General features: G+C 37.5%; 1 protein-coding gene across 1 annotated transcript in view; it reads right to left on the reverse strand.

Annotated features, from left to right (window-relative positions):
- Positions 1 to 702: 702 nt before the first annotated feature.
- Positions 703 to 23,024, reverse strand: part of COPS3 (COP9 signalosome subunit 3) — a 30,708-nt gene continuing 8,386 nt past the window's right edge. The window contains exons 5-12 of the mRNA XM_045526848.1: positions 22,024 to 22,116; positions 20,278 to 20,457; positions 17,205 to 17,345; positions 15,403 to 15,576; positions 6,319 to 6,405; positions 2,423 to 2,536; positions 1,351 to 1,431; positions 703 to 1,018 (exon numbers count right to left, since the gene is read on the reverse strand). Coding sequence (XP_045382804.1) covers positions 965 to 1,018; positions 1,351 to 1,431; positions 2,423 to 2,536; positions 6,319 to 6,405; positions 15,403 to 15,576; positions 17,205 to 17,345; positions 20,278 to 20,457; positions 22,024 to 22,116 — 924 coding nt within the window. The 3' untranslated portion in view covers positions 703 to 964. The remainder of the gene's footprint in view (positions 1,019 to 1,350; positions 1,432 to 2,422; positions 2,537 to 6,318; positions 6,406 to 15,402; positions 15,577 to 17,204; positions 17,346 to 20,277; positions 20,458 to 22,023; positions 22,117 to 23,024) is intronic.

Here is a 23,024-nt window from a genome sequence, read left to right on the forward strand (position 1 = left end):
CTGCAGCTACGCAGAGTACTTACAACAGACCATATGGCCTGCAAAGCCTACGTTTGGTCTCTACCAGGAGTAACTATTTACATGACTCATGAGGTTTAAGAGTTTCTTTTTTAAATAATGAAAATGTGATTTACCACACAACTTGAAACATTTAAAAAGGTGAATGTTGCAAGAAAGAAATGCTTTTTGAGGACCAAATTTGATGTATTTTAATCTGACCAAACTTTAATCTTCTCCACTCCATTCCAAGGTTAAGTCAGTGAATCCCAGTCCAAACTCACATGGGAAGAGGGACCCTGAACATAATCAAAATGTACCTTTGCAATTTACCTGAAATGCTTTGAGAAGAGAAAGTGGGAAAGCCTGCCATTTGTCTCTTAAAAACTAGAGGTAGAGGGGGAAAAACACCATTCTCAAGACTACAAAAGCACAAAGATTAGAAAGTGCTTAAGAGCCAACAGTATCTCATAATGCACAATTCATACTGTCACTACAATGCAAGTTTAATTTTAAAAATTACCTTAGGCCTTATGGGCTCACCCAGCTTTTTTTTTTTTTCCTTTCAGGACACTGATATTAAATTTTAGATACAAATCTTCCAAAAATTCCTAAAATCCAACTATTTCTGTTCATAATGAATGTGTTCGTTAAAAGTTTTCACAGGGATAAAGTGATACAGAAGACACATTGATGTTCGAGCAATTTACAACAAAAAGGTAGATTTAATGCAATAACAATAATCTGAGGATAAATAAATCCACAACAGACTAAAGTTTGAAAATTTTTTTCCTTTCTTTGCAGAGAGAATGGTTTTCTGAAAGCGCATAGGACTACAGATGTCAAAACAAAATTTAATTTCTTAATGTCCAGGTGACACAGGCGTGGTCCTCCCTGCTGCCCTCCTAACACTTGCCACTGGCCAAGGTGACAGTTTCTCTTGCTTAACTCAGGATGGATGTTAGCTTCAAGAGTAACTGGATGGTTTGTTTCCTGAATCATCTTCTTGCGAGCCCATACTCTGTAAAGGGGAGAGTAAGCAGTGTTATTTTTGTTTGCCTTTGTCAAGGGTTTCCCCCCAGCCCCAAAGGAGCACACCATATACTCACTCCCTCCCTCCTAGGGGAAAGGCACCCTGTCAACAATGACAGCAGACACCACCATAAGCATCCCTAAGCACACTTCCAGGCCCTCATTTGAAAATGTTCTCAACTAGTATTTCTCTGTGAACTTACTGATAAAAGTTTTCAAGAAATATTTAATAACTTGAAGCCAAGTTCCTGTGCCTGATGTGGCAAGACCCCTCCTTCTCCACCCAGCCCACTTCTTGTAATGAGAGGAACCCCTATTCACCTTTTGCACGAACTGGGGGTTCACCGTGATCTCCTGGTCCATGGCCTTCAGCCGCTCATCCAGCTCTATGCACTTCAGCATCTGCACGACAGGCACATTGTAATGTGAGCAGCGGGTTTAGATCAGTTGCATCCTTTTTAACCTAGACTATTAATGTAAGTGCTACAGAGGTTCACAATCCCTTGATCTGAAATCCCCGAGGCTAGGTAAGTTTTGGAGTCAGACTATTTTGGAGTTAGAGAGTTAATACAGTACAAGCTCTGTATATTTCCTAACATCCCAGCAGGATCTAGGCAGCAGCCCATAATCAAACACACATCAGTCTCTTCTGCAGTGAAACTGAAGTCTATTCATACTGAGGTAAATGAGACTACACATCATTTCAGGTGACATTTTGTCATCAACTGAGTTACCAAAACAACTTAGTTTTCAGGTTTTATTTTTTAATTTTAAAATTACAAAAGAATTGTGGAGGTATCCTATGTTATAATGCTATGTGTTGCTTTTAGGATTCTGAGATTTAGTGTTTGGTCCAATCATTTCTCCTCTCAGAGGTAAGACACAGACACAACCACCTCTCATGCTCCAGAAGCCAGCCCGCCACTAGGACAGCATGCCTTCAGGAGACAAGAGGTGGCCACTTCTGTGGCCTATGCTGCTGCCTGATGGGGACCTTTGGGGAGGGCTTTCTCCTCTCCAGCCACCCACACTGCTCCTGACACAGGGAGAGATGTTTACTAACCTCCCAACCTGTAACTCCACAGAGATTCTGCCACAGAAACAAGGCTCTATATTGGAAGTGGGAGTTGGCTATAGATAAAATTATACTAGACCCTTCCAGTGCTTTCCAGTTAAAGCAGATTTTGGTGAGCTCATTGGGATATCTAATCCACCATGTAGTTATAGCACACAATCTGGAAGAGTTTTAAGCAGTCCACTTTGAAATTAACTTCCTAGGAACTAAGATGTTCATAGATCAGGAAGTACCTCTACTTCCAACTAAAATTATCCTGGAGCATAGGGGCATTATTTCAAATGTAACAAAAAATCAAAACCTGGCAATCACGTTTACCTCCTGATCAATGTTATGAAGCATAGCTGGGTTATTATATTTTTCAGGGTTATCATGGAAACTGACCATACCATCTTTCTGATTAATACTTGCAAAAATCTCACCATCTTCTATCTAAAAAAAAAAATAAAAATAAAAATAATCAGGAAAGAAGTTTAGACTGGAACACTATGTGAACAGTCATTCAATATAATCAGGGAAAAGTAAAGAAAGTAACATGTTCATAAATAAACTTGTATATTTTTAAGTACCACCTGTTTAGTCAACAAGTATTTACTGAACACCTACTGTTTACTAGGTACCATTACAGATGCTAAGAGGTGCAAAATTGATATGCATAAAATCCTTGCCCTTACATATTTTACTGAGGGGAAATCCACATAACTAACCATTTTTAAAGTGAGTAATTCGTTGACATTTAATACATTTACAATGTTGTACAATGACCATCTCCATCTAGTTCTAGAACATTTTCATCACCCCAAAAGAAAACCCCATACCCATTAGTAGTCACTCCCCGTTCCCTCCTCCTCTTAACCCCTAGAAACCACTAATCTGCTTTCTGTCTGTATCGTTTTGCCTTTTCTGAATATATCCTATAAATGGAATCATATACTGTGTAGTCTCTTGTGTCTGGTTTCACTTAGCACACTTTTGAGGTACCCCTGCATTTTTAAACATCATTTTTATTGAGATATAATTTACATTGCCATTACATTTTAAAAGTGAAACCTAACACATTTTCATTTCATCCCAGGGGAAACTATCTTCTGATCCTTCAAGAAAACAACCACTGCTGATTCCAAGGTAGTTTCAAGGCACATGTTCTTATTTGCATCAATGACTCCAGATTTATTTAACTGATCCTCAAAGCCAAATCCTGTCCATGAAGTTAATCCTGTCCTGAAGTTAAAAAGTGAGATGCCAATAAAAGTCCCAAACAGATATTTTTATTCCTAACAAAAGGTTCCACAGTGTGATAATGATTCGCCCATTTGTTAGAAGTGGAAATGAGCTGTCTAAACTGGCCTACCCCTTTCTAGCCTTGGAACAGGCAGATGCTATTTAATAAAATAGCAACTAGCCCAACACATGTTAAATAGAATGCACAGTTCTCTATATGATCATAGAGAGCTGCCTCTTTAAAAAGCAGATGGAATATACCAAAAGAAATTTAGCCAGGCACAACGGCTCACACTTGTAATCCCAGCACTTTGGGAGGCCAAGATGGGAGGATTGCTTGAGGCCAGGGGTTCAAGACCAGCCCAGGCAATATAGCGAGAACCTGTCTCTACAAAAAAATTTAAAAATTAGCCAGGCACAGTGGTTTGTGCCTGTAGTCCTAGCTGCTCGGGAAGCTGAGGCAAGAGTGCTGCTTGAGCCCAGGAGTTCGTTACAGTGAGCTATGATCTCACCATTGCACTCTAGCCTCGGTGAGAGAGCAAGATCCTATCTCTTTAAAAAAAAAAAAAAAAAATTTGGAGCTAGGTTCACCACAGCAGCACTACTCATAATAACCAGAACTCAAAACAACCCAAATGTACACCTAATTGGAAGGGAAAGGTATACTCCTACAGTGGAATATTGTAGCCCTGAAAAACGAATGAACTACAGCTACATACATCATGTATGACTCTCACAGTGCTGAGCAAAAAAAGCCAGATCCCAAAAAAGTATATACTGTAATGTTTTCGTTTATATAAAGCTCAAAAACAACTAAAATAGGATGTTAGAAATCAGAATAACAAGGACCTTTCCAGCCAGAAATAGGGCTGGAAGCAGGCACAAGGGATGTTTCTGGGGTGCTGGTCATATTCTGTTCCTTCATCTAGGTATTGGCACCACAGACACCTTCACTTTGTGAAAATGTGTTTAGCTGTACACTTAAGTGTACTTTTGCAATGTTTACTTAAAAACAAATCCCTATCCACACAGACCTTTCATTCCAGGGTAAGGTTTGACATGTTGGGCCAGACAATTCTCTGTTGTGTGGGGCTGCCTTGTGTACTGCAGGATGTTTAGCAGCATCCCTGGCCTGTATCCATTAGATGCCAGTATCACTCTCAGCTGTAACAACCAAAAATGTCTCCAGACAGTGTCTAATGTCTCCTGGCAGACAAAGTCACTCCAGCTGAGAACCACTGCTTCAGAGCCTGTCAGGGTGTCTGGACTGGTCACACAAGTGTTCAAAATCTAATCCCCCACCCCTTGACCCCTTCAAAGCGTTTCACTAGCTTGTACGTCCTGGCTGGTGTCATCATCTCTCATGGACTTCCTCTTATCACTGAACAGTGAGTTCCTTGGGGAAGGAGTCTGTAGCTTTCTCATTCTGTGTAACCCCTGTTTGGTTAATGAGGTGCTCTTAGCAGACACTCCAAGGCTGGTCAAGTCAGATAGTTTTGGTTTTGACTGGTGTGTGTGCATGTTGAGGATTATGTTGAAGGAAAAAAAAAAACCTTCAGAACATTTGTAAATTGAACTATCGAAATAAAATACTTCATTATCACAAGGGAAATTAGTTTCATTACTCCTAATTCTGAAATCAGGGGATATCATATAAAGCTTTACATGCCCTGGGCCAAGAACACGTTTGTTTTCAGTGGACTGAAACCAGATCAGAGCTATGTATTTACATAACTGAATAGGTAGGTAGATTATATTAGCTTGGTGGGTTATCACGTAGTCATTTAACACATTGACTGCCACACTAGAAAAAAATATTTTTCCTTTGGGCCACAGTGTTTTATTATAAAAACAGAATAAAAACTTCAAAAACAAAATGATCCTTTCTAATTTAATGAAAAATTTGTTATTTTTTATTGTTTTCTGTGCATGAGTTATATGGAAATGCAGCAAATGTAATGTGTACCTTTGTGTAGAATGCTTTTCCCTGAAATGCACATCAATCTTAAAAACTTGAAAATTAGTAATGTAAAAAGTAATGTGAAAACTTGAAAAATGTTCATAAGGGTAAAATGTTTTTCTTGACTTGTCAGAATTAAGTATAATTTAAAGGTAAACATAATAGAAAAACAAAATTTATTGACTTCAGTTAATCCACATTTTTAGAATTAAATTGTCAATATTAATTGTAACAATAAGAACATCAACAAGATTTTCACGAATCAACTGCAGGGGGCCACGCATCACATAACATGTATGCGAGGTAAAGAGACATGTGAGTTACATATGCTTCATGAAGCCCCAGGCTCAAAACTAGTGTGAGTCAAATACAACTCAGATGGCACTTAATGTGTTAAAGGAGGCTTATCCAAACTGACTGGTGAGGGTCGGGCTAAGAGCAGGAGATGCAACTGGGAAGTGATGAAGAAGAGGGTCCTATTTTATTTCTTAGGTTGGGTGCTGAGCACATGGGTGTGTGCTCTCGCCTCCTTTGTGTCAGTGCTGCTCGGTGTAAGCAGGACTGACACCTGCTCTTGATGAGGTAAGGGACTGAGTTAGAACACGAATCGACGCCATCACTAAGCACACTGCAGTTCAGCAAAGCTTTCTGATGCTGCAGTGGGCCTTTGATGTGCATACGGGAACAAGCCTGTGATCACATCACAGATCAGCACAGTCATACTACTTATGCCTCTTTATATCCAAAATATTTCATGGGTGTTTTAAATAAGCTTTACAAAGACTCTGATAATGAAAATACGTAAATATAATGAATAAGGAGCACAAATAGGACATAACCATGGTGTGTATCATATGAGTACACTATGACTGGAAAACCGTATAGACACTGAGGAAATAGACCAGAATGTCAATAGTGTTTGCCTTTCCAAGTTCCCCGTCTTTCTCCTTTTTAATATTTCCCATAATGAACACCTGTTACTTTTACAAGGACAAAAATCCATTAATTAGTTTTTAAACAAAAACACACCTACCATGTGTAGAACATATTTTTCTGCCTCTTGAGGTCCAGATAACTGCACACGACTTGCCATATCTTGTAATGATAGCGTTAAAAAGGTCTGCAAGTCAGAAGTAGAATTAATCACAGGTAGAAACAACAGAGGAAAGACATTTCATTAGATGTGTTCAGAGTTCTTCCCATTGCTGTATGAAATTTGTTTGTGAAGATGACTTGAAATTGATAAACCCAGTGGTGTTAGTCATTAGTTTCCTGGAGGAGTAATGACAAAAGGTTAATTTTCCATATATAAGAACTGAAAAGGAATCTAAGATATGTACATCATTATGGAAATTTTTATCTTTTGAATTCTGTATTGTAAATGTATTATTATATAAAATAAAACTAAAAAATTACATTCATCCTTCAAAATTCAAAGTTAAAATTTTTAAACAAACGAGAGAGTTAAACAAAAGAGGCTACACAATTGTGCACAAGGGAAACCACTGCTTGCCACTGCTCTGCTTGGGATCTCATGAAAATGCCCCCTCTCAGGAACAAATTACAGGAGCTCTTTTTCAATAGCAGCTGGCAATATTTACAACAATGGCATTTTCAAAGCTGCGCATGTTAAAACTCTGATTTTAAAAACTCTTGATAAGCCAATGATCGGAAAACCTACCTATAGTTTACACAACAGCACCTAAGAAATTTAAATTATTGCTAATTTTCAGAAGCACATAGTTTAACACAAATGAGGATTCAAAAATAAACATTTCTAAATACATAAAACTATCATTTTTCCTATTTGAAAATATATAGAAACTTCTACTTGAATGTCCATCAGTAGAGGATTGTCTGAATAAATTATGATCCATTCATATGAGGAACTACTCCGTAAGGTAACTATGATAGAGGCTTATGTTGCCATGGAAAAGAGCTCATGGTACGTTGAACAAAAAATGCAGGGCAAGAGGCTAGCACAGAGTATGATCCCAATACACACAATTGAGAGTGTCTACACATACATACAGAAAAGAGACAGAGAAGCAAGAGGAACCCAGAAAAACTTTCACCAAAATGTTAATAACAAGAGTAATCTTTCAGCATTGGAGGTGGCAGTTTGAACCCCTGTCCCTAGCCATCTTCCAGCCAGCAATGACATGAGACAGAGTTCCTGTCACTGACACTGATTCACAGTGTACCTCTTCAGACTTCTTGAAAAGCTTTTGATTTTCTGATTTTCTAGTAAGAAAGAGACTAACTTGGCTAGAAAATATTTTGATGTTTCCCCCTTCAATTATTCTGGCACTAGGACATGATGCCAGAAATTTAGCAGCCACCATCAGAGATTTAACCTTCTGACTAGACACATCCTTTAATGACACTGTCCTTGTCTACCACACCTTGTGGTGGCCCTTCTTTGGTTCCCTCGGCGGTGCTTGTGAGTTCAGTGTACCAGAATCCACCAGGAGTCAGCACACAAAGGACCTAGGACCTTGATGACTTTGTGAGCCGTGGGCCCAGCCTTGGAACGACCATCTTGAGACCCTTCCTGTTTGTTTGGTCAAACTCTTACTCTGGGTCTATCCTATCCCAAATAGAAAAATGCATTTGACTATACTGACTTCTCAAAGTATAAGCTACCAACTTATTCCAAAGTGATAAACCGTAGTTGAACATCCCATCCCACAAGATAGTTAACTGATTTGCAGTGATGCCTAACCATTAGATTTCTTAAGTTCTAATTCTTCAATTAATTTTCATTTGCCATTTTACAATTTAACATCTTTCTGAATATGTACCATCTTTTATCCTTGTTAACATCTGTATTCTTTCATCTAAACCTCAATTACTAGTCACAAATGGGGTGCAGCTATTTTTTTATTGATAAATAATAATTTGCATATTAATAGGGTACATGTGAGTGTTACGTGCACAGAATATATAATGATTATGTCAGGGTATTTGGGGGTATCCATCATCTTGAGTGTTTATTATGATTTTTATGTTGTTAATATTATTTCAAGTCTTCCATTCTAGTAACTTTGAAAATATACATACTGTTGCTTAGTCACCCTAGTTGGCTATCAAACATTAAAACATATTTTTTCTATCTAACAGTATGTTTGTATCCATAACCAACAATCTGTTCATTTCCCTTTCCCCCACCCACCCTTCCCAGTCTCTGGCATCTATCACTCCACCCGGGCTAGAGTGCAGTGGTATGATCATAGGTTACTACACCCTTGAGTTCCTGGGCTCAAGTGATACTCCTGCCTCAGCCTCCCCGGTAAGCTTGCCCATTTTTTAATGGGATTACTTGGTTGTTTTTTTTTTTTTTTAATTGTTTGAGTTCCTTGTATACATTCTAGATATTGGTTCCCTGTTGGATGAGTAATTTGCAAATATTTTCTCCCATTCAGGAAGTATCTCGTCACTCTGTTTTTTGTTTTTTTTGCTGTGCATAAGCTTTTTACTTTAACACAGTCTCGTTTGTCTACTTTCGTTTTTGTTGCCTGCACTTTTAAGGTCTTAGCCATAAAATCTCTGCGTGGTCCAATGTCCTAAAAAGTCTTCCCTATGTTTTCTTCTAGTAGTTTTATAGTTTCAGTTCTTATGTTTAAATCTTTACTCCGTCTTGAGTTGACTTTTGCCTATGGTGACAGATAGGGGTCTGGTTCCATTCTTTCACATATGATTATCCAGTATTCCCAGCACCATTTACTGAAGAGAGTGTCCTTCCCCCAATGTGTTGTCTTGGCAGCTTTGTCAAAGATCAGTTGGCGGTAAATATGTGGATTTATTTCTGCATTCTCTATTCTGTTCCACTGACCTATGTGCCTATTTTTATACCAATACCATGTGGTTTTGGTTACTATAGTCTTACAATATATTTAAAAGTCAGGTAGTGTGATGCCTCAAGCTTTGTTCTTTGTACTCACGATTGCTTTAGTTATTTGGGCTCTTCCTTGGTTTCATACAAATTTTAGGACAGTTTTTTTTTTTAATTCTATGAAAAATTATGTTGGTATTTTGATAGGGATTGCAATGAATCTGTAGATTGTTTTGGGCAGTATGGTCATTTTAATGATATTAATTCTGCCAATCTATGAGCATGGATGTCGTTCCATTTGTTTGTTTTCTCTTCAATTTCTTTCATCAGTGTTTTGTAGTTTCCCTTGTAGAGTTTCATCTCCTTGGTTAAATTTATTCCTAGGTTTTTGGTTTTGTTTTGTTTGCAGCTATTCCAAAGGGGACCGCCTTCTTGATTTCTCTTTTTGGCTATTTCATTATAAGAGCATAGAAACACTACTGATTTTTGTACATTGATTTTGTGTCCTGCAACTTTACTGAATTTTTTAAATCAGTACTAAGAGCTTTTTGATGGAGTCTTTTGACTTATATCTTATTTCTAGAGATAAGATCATATAGTGTGCAAAGAGAAACAATTTGATTTCCTCTTTTCCAATTTGGATTTATTTCTTTTTTCTTTCCTGATTGCTCTGGCTAGGACTTCCAGTACTATGTTGAATAAGAGTGGTAAAAGTGAGCATCCTTGTCTTGTTTCAGATCTTAGAGGAAAGGCTTTCAACTTTTCCCCATTCAGTATGTTAGCTGTGGGCTTGTCACACATGGTCTTTATTATTTTGAGGTATGTTCTTTCTATGCTTAGTTTGTTGAGTATTTCTTGTGAAGGGGTGTGAATTTTGTCAAGTGCATTTTCTGTGTCTATTGAGATAATCATATGTTTTCTGTCCTTCATTCTGTTGATGTGGTATGTCATGTTCATTGATTTGTACATGTTGAACCATCCTTGCATCTCTGGGATAAATTCAATTTGATCATGGTTGTGTTATCTTTCTGACGTGCTGCTGGATTCAGTTGACTAGTATTTTATTGAGGATTTTAGCATGTATGTTCATCAGGGATACTGGCCTGTAGTTTTCTTTTTTTGTTGTGTCCTTGTCTGGTTTTGATAACACGGTAATTCTGGCCTTACAGAATGAGTTAAGCAGAATTTCTTCTGCTTCAACTTTTTGGAATAATTTGAAGAGCATTGGTATCATTTCTTCTTTACACATCTGGTAGAATTTGGCAGTGAATCCAGCTGGTCCTGGGCTTTTCCTTGTTGGGAGACTTAATATTACCGATTCAGCCTCACTATTCATTATTTTCTGTGCAAGTTTTCTATTTCTTCTTGATTCAATCTTGGCAGGTTGTATGTTTCCAGGAAATTTATCCATTTCCTCATGGTTTTCCAGTTTGTTAGCATATAGGTGCTTTTATATTTCTGTAGTATCAGTTGTAATGCCTCCTTTTTCATTTCTCATTTTGCTTATTTAGGTCTTCTCTTCTTTCCTTGGTTAGTCAGTGGCTTATCAATTTTATCTTTTTTGAAGAACCAACTATTCATTTGGTTGATCCTTTGTATTGTTTTTTTCAGTCTTTACCTCATTTAGTTCTGCTCTGATCTTTATTATTTATTTTCTTCTGCTTCCTTGGGATTTGGTTTGTTTATGCTTTTCTAGTTCCTTTAGATGCTTCATTAGATTGTTTATTTGAAATGGGTTGGTTTTGTTTTTTTTGCTGTAAACTCTCTTAGCACTGTTTTTGCTGTGTCCCACAGATTTTAGTATATTGCATTCCACTTGCTTTAAGAATTTTTTTAAAATTTCCTCCTTGATTTCTTCATTGATCCAATGGTAATTCAGGAGCATGTCCTTTAACTTCCATGTATTTGTATAGTTTCCAAAGTTCCTCTTGGTATTCACTTTTAGTTCTAGTCCATTACAGTCTGAGAAGATACTTGATATGATTTCAATTTTTAAAAATTTCTTGAGACTTGTTTTGTGGCCTAACCGTCAATCCTGGAGAATGTTCCATGTGCTCATGAGAACAATGTGTATTCTGCAGTTGTTGGATAACTGCAGTTGTGTCTGTTAGGTCCGTTTGGTCTAAAGTCCAGTTTAAGTCCAGTGTTTATTATTTGTATAAATTTATGGGATACAAGTGTAATTTTGCTACACGTATATACTGCGTAGTGGTGAAGTCAGGGCTGTAAGTGTACCCCTTACCCAAATAATGTACATTGTACACATTAAGTAATTTCTCATCCTCCACTTGTTCAACCCCACCACTCTTTCAAGTCTCCACTGTCTATCATTCTATACTTTGTGTCCATATGTACTCGTCATTTAGCTCCCACTTATAAGTGAGAACATGCTGTATTTGTCCTTCTGTTTCTAATGTTTCTTTGTTGACTTTCTGTCTAGATAATGTGTAATGCTGAAAGTTGGATATCTAGATGATCTGTACACTGCTGAGAGTTGGGTGTTAAAGTTCCCCTCCATTATTATATTGGAGTCTCTCTCTCCAATACAATAATAGATCTAGTGATATTTGCTTTATGAATCTGAGTGCTCCAGCCTTGGGTACATATATACTTAGAATTGTTATATCCTCTTGTTGGATTGAACCCTTTATCATTATGTAATGATCTTGTCTTTTTTTTTTAACTGTTTTTGACTTAAAGTCTTTTATCTGGTATGAGCAGCAGCTATTCCTGCTTGCTTTTGGTTTCCATTTGTGTGGAATATCTTTTTCCATTCCTTTACTTTCAGTCTATGTGTGTCTTTACAAGTACATTTCTTATAGGCAGCATACAGTCATATCATGTTTTCTTATCCATTTAGGCAGTCTGTATCTTTTAAGTGGAAAATTTAATCTGTTTACATTCAAGGTCATTATTGATATGTGAGGTTTTACTCCTGTCACTGTTAACTGTTTTCTGGTTGTTTTGTATATTCTTTTTTCCTTTCTTTTTCACTTACTGGTTGTCTTTGTGGTTTGTGATTTTCTGTGATTTTGAGTCTTTTCTTCATTTGTGTATTTGCTTTAGCAGTAGATTTTATATTTTGGTGTGTTCTCATGATGGTAACTGTCATCCTTTCACTTCCAGGTTAAGGACTCCCTTATAAGGCCAGTCTAGTGGTGATGAATTCTCTTAGCGTTTCGTTTGCTCATCTGGGAAAGATTTTATTTCCCGTTCATTTATGAAGGATAATTTTGCTGGACAATGTATCCATGGGTGGCTGTTGATTTTCTTTCAGCATGTTGAATATATCATCCCATTCTCTCCTGGCCTGTAAGGTTTCTGCTGAGAAGCCCCCTATTAGTTTGATGGGGACTCCTTTACAGGTTAACTGGTTTCCTCTTGCTGTTTTTACAATTTTCTCTTTGTCATTGACTTTAGACAGTTTAACTATAATGTGCCACAGAGAAAACCTTTTTGTATTGTATCGGTTTGAGGCTCACCTGGCCTCCTGTATCTGGATGTGGAAATCTCTTGGTAGACTTGGAAAGTTTTCATCTATTATTTTGTTAAATAGGTTTTCAAACCCTTTTGTTTTTTCTTCACCTTTGGGATATTGACAATTCATGTTATTTGTTCTCATGTTATTTGTGCCACATATTATGAAGGCTTTGTTCTTTTTTCTTTATTTTTATCGGGGTTATTTCAAAAAGATCTGTCTTTGCTTATGAGATTCTTTCTTCTGCCTGATTTAATCTATTGTTGAATCTTTCAAGTGTATTTTATATTTCATTCAAGGAGTTCTTCGGTTACACAATTTCTTTTTAGTTCTTTTTAATGATATACATCTCTTTGGTAAACTTCTCATCCATACCTTGAATTGTTTTTGCGATTTCTTTGCATTGTTCTGAATTCAATTGTATCTCATTGAGCTTCGTTAGTATCATAATTTTGAGCTATTTTCCCAGAATTTGATAAATTTCTTTTTAATAGGGATGTTGGTGGGGAATTGTGTGTCCCTTTGCAAGTGGCATATTTCCTTGCTTTATCATGTTTCCTGTGCATCTAGTGTTAATGGTCACTTCTTTCAATTTTTTGATTTACTTTTGTAGGGGAGGACTTTTTCCTGAAGATATAGCAGTGGTGTTGGTTACGCAGGGCCCTTTGGCTTTGATTCTGGGTGTGTGCAGTAGTGTAGTCTCTGTATGATTTCTTTGGCTGTAACCCGCATCAGTGGTATCTGTGATTTCCTTGGTGGTTTAGGATGTGGTTATTAATGGAGGCTTTGGTGACATTTTGATGGGGACAGGGATGCCAGGTGGGCCAGTTTTCAGGCCCTGGTCGTGGTAGTAGTGGGATAAGTGTGCCTGTTCTTGGGCCCCAGGGTAGCGTATGCTGGCACCAGTGTTAGCAAGACCAGATGGCTTGTTTCGTGGGCCTTCAGGTGGCTTGTTCAGACGCTAGTAGTGGCAGCAGTGGTTTGGATGCTTGAGCAGGTTATCAGGTCCCTGGGCAGCCAGTGTGGTGTGGGTGATGGCAGTAGCAGTACCAGGATAATCTTCTGGATCCTGAGTGGTGTGCATTTGTGTTGGCAGTAGCTGTGATGGGGGGTCACTACCACAGCCCCAGGCATGCAATGCCATGCAGAGGGGACAAGGGACCCTGCCCTGCATGCCCAAGCATTGAGGCCATGCCACCATTGGGGTTGCAGTACCCACTCAAAACCCCCGACAGGCAGCCCTCTGACTTGTCTGTCCCAGCCTCCAGTGGTAACAGCAGTGGCTACATGTGCAGTGGTGTGCAGAGGGGAAAAGGGGTCCCGATCTCTACTTCCAAGCACAGAGTGCAGCTATTTTTGAATGGCTACCTTTTGATCGTAAAAGACAGGAATTTACTTAAGAAAAGTTCTGTTGGCACCTAGCCCAAAAAAAAAATTTTGTGGGGAGAATTACGCTGCGTGTTACCTTGAGTCTCTTAGATTCTGGTCTCTTTAACTTGTGGGTCAAGTTGGTTTTTCTCTGGCTGAAAGGTTACATTTTTTTTTAAAAGAGATAGGACATCTCACTATATTGCTCAGGCTGGACCTGAACTCCTGGGCTCAAGTGATCCTTCCACCTCCTAAGTAGCTGGGACTACAGGCACATGCCACTGTGCTCAGCCAGATTACATTTGTTTTTGATCTTTCTTGAGTTGCTTTCTGTTTCCCATTCATTTTGCTCTTACAAATTAACTTATCATAAATTCACTGTTAATTTTCTTATGTTAGTCAGGAAGCTATGATTACTCTGTCTAGAATATTTGGAAGGAATTCCTTCTCTCGTTTAGTGATCCGCTCCTCATCTTCCTTCCTCTTCTTAGAGGCATTTATCCTTATATGGTCTGTCTATCGCCAGTTACCCTGACTCGCCACTCTTCTTCTCCAGGGTGCTACAGGAAGGCACCTTCCCCAGGTCCTCACATCGCCAAATCCATCATCCTTTCCCATCGCTGGGTAGCCTAGCAACAAACAGCACCTATTCTGGCTCCTCAGCTCCTTCGCCCAGAGTCACCACTGCTGACGCAGGGCGTAGGATATGCACAGGAACAGATTTACCAGGTTCTCACCAGTTGTGAACTGCTGGATCTCTGACCAGGCTTCCCAAGAGGAAAAACCAATCCTCTATTTGTTTAAGTTACTCTTGGTAGGATTCCTATTACTTGCAGCATATGCCTTCCTAATATATAAAGGATTTCATATTTTTTATACTTTTCTATACTGTTTGATAACTTGATAATAAGCATATTTTCTATAATCAAAAACCAGCAAGTTATTTTCATCTTGAAAAGAAAAATTATATAATTTGCTTGTATCCTAAAACTCAACTGCACATAGCTTGTACAGCCCTGGCCTAAACAGTAACGTCAGAGTAGCACTATGTTCAAATAAGAAGTTCACATAGAGATCGGCATAGCCTGAGAGGTTCCAAGGCTGGTTAAGGTCCGTGTCACCAGTATGTCTTCTCTGCCCATCTGGAGTGGGTGACCTCTCTAAGGTTGCCTCTCTCTGCTTTCCAAAGTAGTCTTGTTTTCTACCTTTCTTTCCTCTTCCCCTGTTCCTCTTCTCAAATACCCTAGCCCTGAAAAGACCAAAAGGTATAAATCAAACTCTTTCTAAGAAACCAATCACAAGGGAGTTCTTTCTCTCTTAGTACTCAAATTCTGCCATACTTTGTCCCTGTACCTGCTTCCTCTGCACTAAAGAGAGAAGAGAAACAGGCTCTGAGGGAGTCAGGAGATGCCATCTAAAGGCAGCACTTTCCTCACCTTTGTTAGCCTCTGAATATTCTTCTTATAAAGAGATGACAAGCATTGCTTCACCAGTCCCATGTTGTTGTCACGAGTGAAAGTTTCACTGTGCTTGTTCACCAGGTTTCGGAGTTCTGAGGGGTTATTGGTTGAATAAACTTGTGCTAACTCATGGTACGCATTGCTAAGAGGCTAAAGGTTTGAAGGAGGCAAAGAAAAAAAAAACAGATTAAACCTTCAGCAGACTAAAATTTGCACAGGAAGCAAAAAACCACTTATGTACTGTATTTTAAGCAAGTACATTCCATACTGTTGCCAAGTAGCAACAGACTGTTACCTAACAAATTATAATTTACCCAAAGCAAATGCCTAGTTTTTAAGACCAAGGGTAGAAACTCACTACAGAGTAATTTACTGTCAACAAAACTTTGTAGTGCAGAGCAAATGATGGCACAGCAGGTGAAAGCCCACTGAATTTAGTGAAGGAATGCATGTCTTTATCAATGGTTATTTTTCTACTGACAAATTATACTGGTGAAAAAAGGTGGCAAAATGTCCATTATTCCCAACTTACATACACCCTCACATACATACCCTCTCACTTACAAAGCCCTTCACCAGATTCAATGGGACAATCTGCTACTTCTGCTAGCAAGAAGGAAGACAGGCAGTGGCCATAGACCTACTAAGCGCCTGAGCTGCTTTAGGCATTTTATGTACATTATTCTCTATGTTAAATATTAAGAAATTAGGACAGAGGTCCAAGAGAATGTGGAGAGGTCCAATGGAGAACTACCAACAGGGAGAAACTGGATCTAAACCCACCTCTCTGACTCTGAAGTCTGTGTTCTTTTCACCATTTATGGCATCATAAATAAATCACTAATTCTTGTGAATAGTGTCCTCAACCCATGAAGACATCACTTTATAAAAGCATTCCTTCTAAAACAGGCTGGCTCAGGGCTCACCTGAAGGACTCATGGGAGTTCTCTAAAATGACCTGAGTAAGGCTGCCCTAAACCTGCCCCTGCACATCACTTTTCCATGGGAATCCAGGAATCCTCTCTTCCCTGCCTCTGACTAGATCCATGAAAACCACAAGAGGGCTCTTAACGAAAGGACACTGGGGTATCTTCCATAAGCCAGCATGAAAATCTTCTCATCAGGAAGAGGTTCTGATTGATATCTTAAAATTCTGAGTTTTAGATAAGGACAATCAGGGTGAAATTGTTATCAAAATGATTGTGACCTCCTAACCCTTTTGAACTGCTCAATTTTTGTTAAACCATGAACAAGTATTTACAAAATTTAAAAAGCAATAGTTAATTTATTTTTAAACATGGTCCCAAAGCTGGGTTGTCAGTGAGAACCAAAGTAAAAGTTCAGTGAGCAGACCCTGTTGTCCTCATCCAAGGGCTCTAGTAAGATTTCCCAATACTTGGGCAAACTGAGAGTTCAATCAAACCAGCACTGTTTTTTCTACATTTTGGCTAAAATGTTAACAAAGAAATACAAGAAAAAAAAAATCAACCTGTACAGGAGCTTAAACAAGTATAGCTGTAAGTATGCAGAGCAAAAGTTTGAAAACAGGTTCCTAAGAAATATTCCATGTCAATCAGGTGACCAGATGTATATGGACTGGAATGGAGTTAAGAGATTCTGAGTGAACTGCAGCTCCCAGAGGACATTTAAGAAATGTCTGCTAATTTCAAGCTGCTAGGAGAGTTAAATCACTATAAAATTACAGAACTATATCATTATAATTTCTTTATATACTGAACATGCACATGTAAGAAATTAGTTTTATTTAAAAAACTTACCTTAATGAATCTACCCACAATTTGAGATGTATATTTTGGTAGCTGTTGTACTTTGCCCAGTAATATCAAAGACACTAAAATATACTTTTTATACGATTCCAACATGATATGACTGACTGCCATGGCAGGAGTAGTTATAGCCTGGGCAAGAGAAGAATGTTTAGTGTGAAGAGAGAGCATGCTGTAGCAGCAAAAAGCAATTAACCACATGTATCACTTCAATTATAAAGCAACAGTACTTATATTAAATGTCCCATTATTTTTTTCTAGCAGCTTTATTGAGATACAATGGACATAGTATAAAGTTTACTCTTAAAGTATACAATTCAGTGGTTTTCGGTATATTCACTATGCTGCAAAACTATCACCACTACCTAATTTCATACCTAATTTTCATCCCCCCAAAAAGAAACCCCTACCCTAGCAGTCCTTTCCCATTCTCTCCTCTCCTCCAATCCCAGGCATCCACAAATCTACTTTCTGTCTCTATGGACACTTCATATAAATAGCATCATACAATAGGTGGTCTTTTGTGATTGGCTTCTTTAACTCAATATAATGTTTTCAAAGTTCATCCATGTTGTAGCATGTATCAGTACTTCATTCCTTTTTGTGGTTGAATCATATTCCACTGTGTGGATATACCACACTTTGTTTATCCATTCCTCAGTTGATGGGCATATGTGTTGTTTTCCCCTTTTGGCTATTATAAATAATGCTGCTATGAACATTGGTATACATGTTTTTGTGGATGTCTTCATTTCTCTTGGGTATATTCCTAGGAGTGAAATTGCTAGGTCATATGGTGACTATGTTTAACATTGTGAGGAACAGTCAAATTGTGACTGCAACATTTTACAACCCCATCAGCAATTATGAGAGCTCTAAATTCTACAGATTCTCACTAACACTTGTTATTGCTTATCTTTTTAAATCTTACCCATCCTAGGTGGGTGTGAACCATATCACACTGTGGTTTGATTTGTATTTCCTTAATTACTAATGATAATGAGTATGTTTTCATGTGCTTATTGGCCATTTGTATACCTTCCTTTGAGAAATGTTTATTCAAAACTCTTGCCCATTTTTAAATTTTAGTATTTTTATTGTTGAATATTAAGAGATTTATATATTCTGGATATAAGTTCTTTATCAGAAATAGGATCTGCAAATATTTTCTCTCATTTTGTGGCTGACTTTTCACTTCCTTTCATTGGATTTATAAGGTTAAAAGAATTGAAAACTATCATACTCCGTCCAGCTCATAACTTCCAACTCAAAACCCAAACCATTGAGACTGTAAGGCATTCATCTGAGATTATTCTACAGAAACATTCATGTAAGTAGATGAAGACGCATGTATGATTCCCATTGCAATACTTTTAATTATGAAATACTGGAATCAACTTAAATTCCCATCAATTGGGAGCTAGTAAACTAAGGAGGTCAATCTGAGTGGTATGAGAAAATGAAGACACTCTCACTTTTTGCTTTATACAGTGGTATATAATCAGAATTTTTTTCAATAAGTGTATCCTTCTTTTGGAATTTTTTCTTAAAGCTGTGAAAAACATCCTTATCATTTTCTGAAATTAAAGTAATAATAATCATCTGCAACTGCAACATCATTAAAACACAGTTGTGGCAGGGTGTCGTGGCTTGTGCCTGTAATCCCAGCACTTTGGGAGGTTGAGGCAGGAGGACTGCTTGAGACCAGGAGTTCAAGACCAACCTGGGCAACGCAGCAAGACCTCATTTCTACAAAAAATTAAAAAATTAGCTGGGTATAGTGGCACATGCCTATAATCCCAGTTACTCAGGAGGCTGGAGTGGGAGGATCATTTGAACCCAGGAGTTCAAGGTTACAGTGAGCTATGATCATGTCACTGTACTCCAGCCTGGGCAACCAGAGCAAGACCCTGTCTCTCAAAAAAAAAACCCCCAAAAACAAAAAAACCACAGTTGTATAAAGTAGAATAACACTAGATGATGCTTGTCATTAGGTCAAAATCAGGGAATAAGTATATCTTCAGGCAAAAGGATTATACCTATAAACATCAAAAATGTTTTGAATATTTAACTATTTCTGATAGAAATATTTCCTGAGTGCACTGACCACCTTCCTTTTTAATGCCTGTATCATCTTGGTATTTCAACATTATTAGTTTGCTCATGAGTTATTAAATATATTGGACTGTAGCATGATAATGCATTCATTGGCTATGAAGTGTGTTTTTACCATTTTCTGAATGCGTAGGCTTAACTTAAAGAGGAGTTACTTTGAAGATTTAGCCTGACTAGACATGTCCTTTAATGATACTGTGCCTACGTACCAGCACCAATGGTGGCCCTCCTCAGGTCCCCTCAGCAGGGCTAATCAACCACTCAGTGTGGCACTGCTGTGTGTACTATACGTCAGAATTCCAAGCAAACTGTGAGCTCTTTAAAGTTTTAGAATCCTTTACTACCTTAATACATGCTACGAATTAAACACTGGTATTAATGAATATTTATATCTCTTTTTCGGACTCTAAGTAAACCTCCAGAATATTCTACCAAATTGTGTAATACATCTCATTACACAGACACAGACAAAGGTGGGAGGGACTTTTCATTGTGTACTAATATCCTTAATATCCTTTGAATTTTAAATCATGATAAGGTTTTACTGATCAAAATAAATAAAATTTCACAAAACTTCACACCACACATGGTTTTAGAATAAAAAGACACATCAAAGATCATTCAGTTCAACTTCTTCCCTATATGCAAAGGAAGCAATAAAGGTCAAGAGACGCCATAACTTACCCCAAATCAGATAGGGTGTAAGTGGCAAAGCCTACATTAGAACCTACTCATTAGCGCTCTTCTCTGTACTTGTACTGCTCTTCAACTTCGGGAGCAAGTTACCACCATTTACATGATCACAGAGAATCGGTCTTTGAAAGAACCTCTACCTGACACTTAAGAGGCCTTGGGATCAATCCATTCCAGCTCTAAACTTGGGGAACATGTTTTTGATCACACAAGTTCAAGACAACCTCAGGGACATTTAGAGAAATGATTATATTACCTGTTCATAAAAGTAGAGTGCTCTTTCAAAGTTCTTCAGCCCAGTATAGATCATCCCTCCATAATAATAGTAACATAAAAAGTGCTTTGCATCATAGGCCCCATTCTCTTTACAGATGTCCATCATGTCCACATCAAGATATGGAAGGGCAGGCTTAAAGCATTTTGCCAGCAAACAAAGCTGTGAACAAATGGATATTAAATCATCACTTTAATTTTACTTTGGGAGGCATTAGCAGAAAGAGAAAATTCACAGATTTCAGAAATTTCCAAAATATGTAATTTGGTTTTACATTTTATTGATTAAATGATCTTGATTAAATGTCAACACATTATAGGGTAGTATCTCTTATCTGAAATGCTTAGGACCAGAAGTGTTTTGGATTTTGGAATATCTGCAGAATACATACCAGTTGAGCATCCCTAATCCAAAAACCTAAAATCCAAAATGCTCCAATGAGCATTTCCTTTGGGGGTCATGTCATCACTCAGAAAGTTTCAAATTTTAGAGCATTTCAGATTTTAGATTAGGAATTCTCAACCTCTACTCCATTTTCTTGTCTTCCCTCTTTTTACCCCAAGGAGAAAGGAATCTACTCTATTTTCTTAACCACACACAATAAAACAGCATTTCTTTATTAAAAATCAGCCCGCTATAAGGTGGATGAATTGAGAATAAACAGACTTCCACAGACAAAGCTCAGTTATCACTTAACCCACCCATCTGTTAATGTGTGTCCTTTTTCTCTCCATTGAACTGGTAGAATACAAATAGACCAGCATGGCATGATAAAAATAGAAGTCTTTTCTTAAACTAATCTTTTTCTGTTTTTGAATCCTTTAGACAAGTATAGTTCACTTGCCTTGTGCAACTCAAGAAAGGAAGCACTTAGAATAGTTATCTAGACAATGGTGACATGGTGTAGACTTATGTATAAACTCATCAAGCTGTACACTTTAGTACTTTACTATATGTACTTTATACCTCAATCACAAAAAATTTTTAAAAGATTAAAAAAAAAAGTACATCTTCATGCAAACTGGAACATGTGTCTGAAATAATCCACATACCATGTTATTCATTAAAGAAACAATGTAAATTGTTCAACTATGGTATGCCCGTATTATAGAATACTCTGAAACTTAAAGAACTGCTATAGAATAATCTCCAAGATATATTAAATAGAAAAAAAGCAAGGTACACATAAAAGTTTGCATAAATTAAAATTCGTATAAAAAATTAGAAAATATATATTCATATTTGCTTGTATGTATATGAAATATTTTTGGAAGGATACACAAGAAACTATTAATACTAGTTTCCCTTGGAGAGAAGAAATGGACGGCAAAGCAAACAGAGTGGTAGGAAGACTTCCCTATATACCCTCCCTTTCGCCTTCTGGACTTTAAACATCTTAAGATAACTAAATTAATAACATTTTAAGGTGTAAGAAGTTACCTGTGTTTATTCTTAGGTTCCACCATTTCTTTAAATAAAAAAGACTTGAATTTTTTTTCTTTAATGATACAACCATTAATTACCCTATCACAACCTTACTAGCTGAGCCTCATCCCATAGTTTGCATCCAGCACTTTCTGGATATAACAGATGTACCTGCCTATTGCAACTTCTACAACATAGTACAATATACACCAAATTGCCTTCACTTATCTAATCCAATGTTGAGCAAGCCCATAAACAACCTTACACCTCTGACTTGGCATGAATCATACTTTGGCTGCTTACCTGGCAGAGATCAGCATGTATGGAGGTCAGCTGGTTTGTATTCATCTGCATCTTGTCTATGGCTTGCTTAAGGATGCCAATTCCTCGCAGGGGCTGTCAGAAATGACATCTCTTTCAGATAAGTTCTCAAAGATGGCAGCACATTGGATCTTATGTTGTCACTTACAAATAAAAAATAACACTAATTGATAGGTTCCTTTAAATAGCAATATGAGGTTTCCATACTCTTTCAGGAGATCTCTGTCCCTATTTGGTCAGAAAACATTTTCTTAAGCTGTTTCTTGGAATTTTTAGGTAATTCAGCACCATTTTAAAAATCATAAACTTTTTTTCTTACAAGATCAATAATCAAAAACAATATTACTTTCTCAAAAGTTCATCATATTTACATTTAAACAAATGAAAATTTTCCAAATCTTTTACAACAGATGAGAGCTTGTACTTTGGAAACTTAATTGTGCAAAGGGGGTGTTGGCATTTTCCCATAAAGCAGTCTAGTCCTTACCTGGTAGTAAACTACTATTGAAACTAATACCGCAAGTTACAAACAAATTGTTTCCTGCCCTGATTATAAATAATAAGACTGAATGTCAAGTGAGGCACAATCAGTTTCTGGACAGAAGAGGAGACTGTAAAATACCTGAATAATTTATATAGCTTTTTCAACAAAGACTTGTTAATTGTTTTTTACCATCACTTTCAAACAGTTTGTTTAGTACTCCTACAAAATACTAACTGGTTGTTTCTGTTTTCAGCTTCCTTCAAACCACTAATCTTAAAGTTCAATTTCAAATCAAAAAGAAACACCCAAAGTATAACTTTTGTCAACATCACAAAAGATAAGGACTGAAGAATTGTTTCAGATTAGAGGAGACTAAAGAATGCAGCAATGTAATGCAACTCATGATCTAAGGTTTTATTTTGCTGTAACAAACTTGGCTGAACAGCTGGCAAATCTAAAGAGAGCCTACAGCCTTGGAGAATTTTCTCAGTGTTCTCTT

The sequence above is a fragment of the Lemur catta genome, chromosome 15 (genome assembly GCF_020740605.2).
Source record: "Lemur catta isolate mLemCat1 chromosome 15, mLemCat1.pri, whole genome shotgun sequence".
Taxonomy (NCBI): Eukaryota; Metazoa; Chordata; class Mammalia; order Primates; family Lemuridae; genus Lemur; species Lemur catta.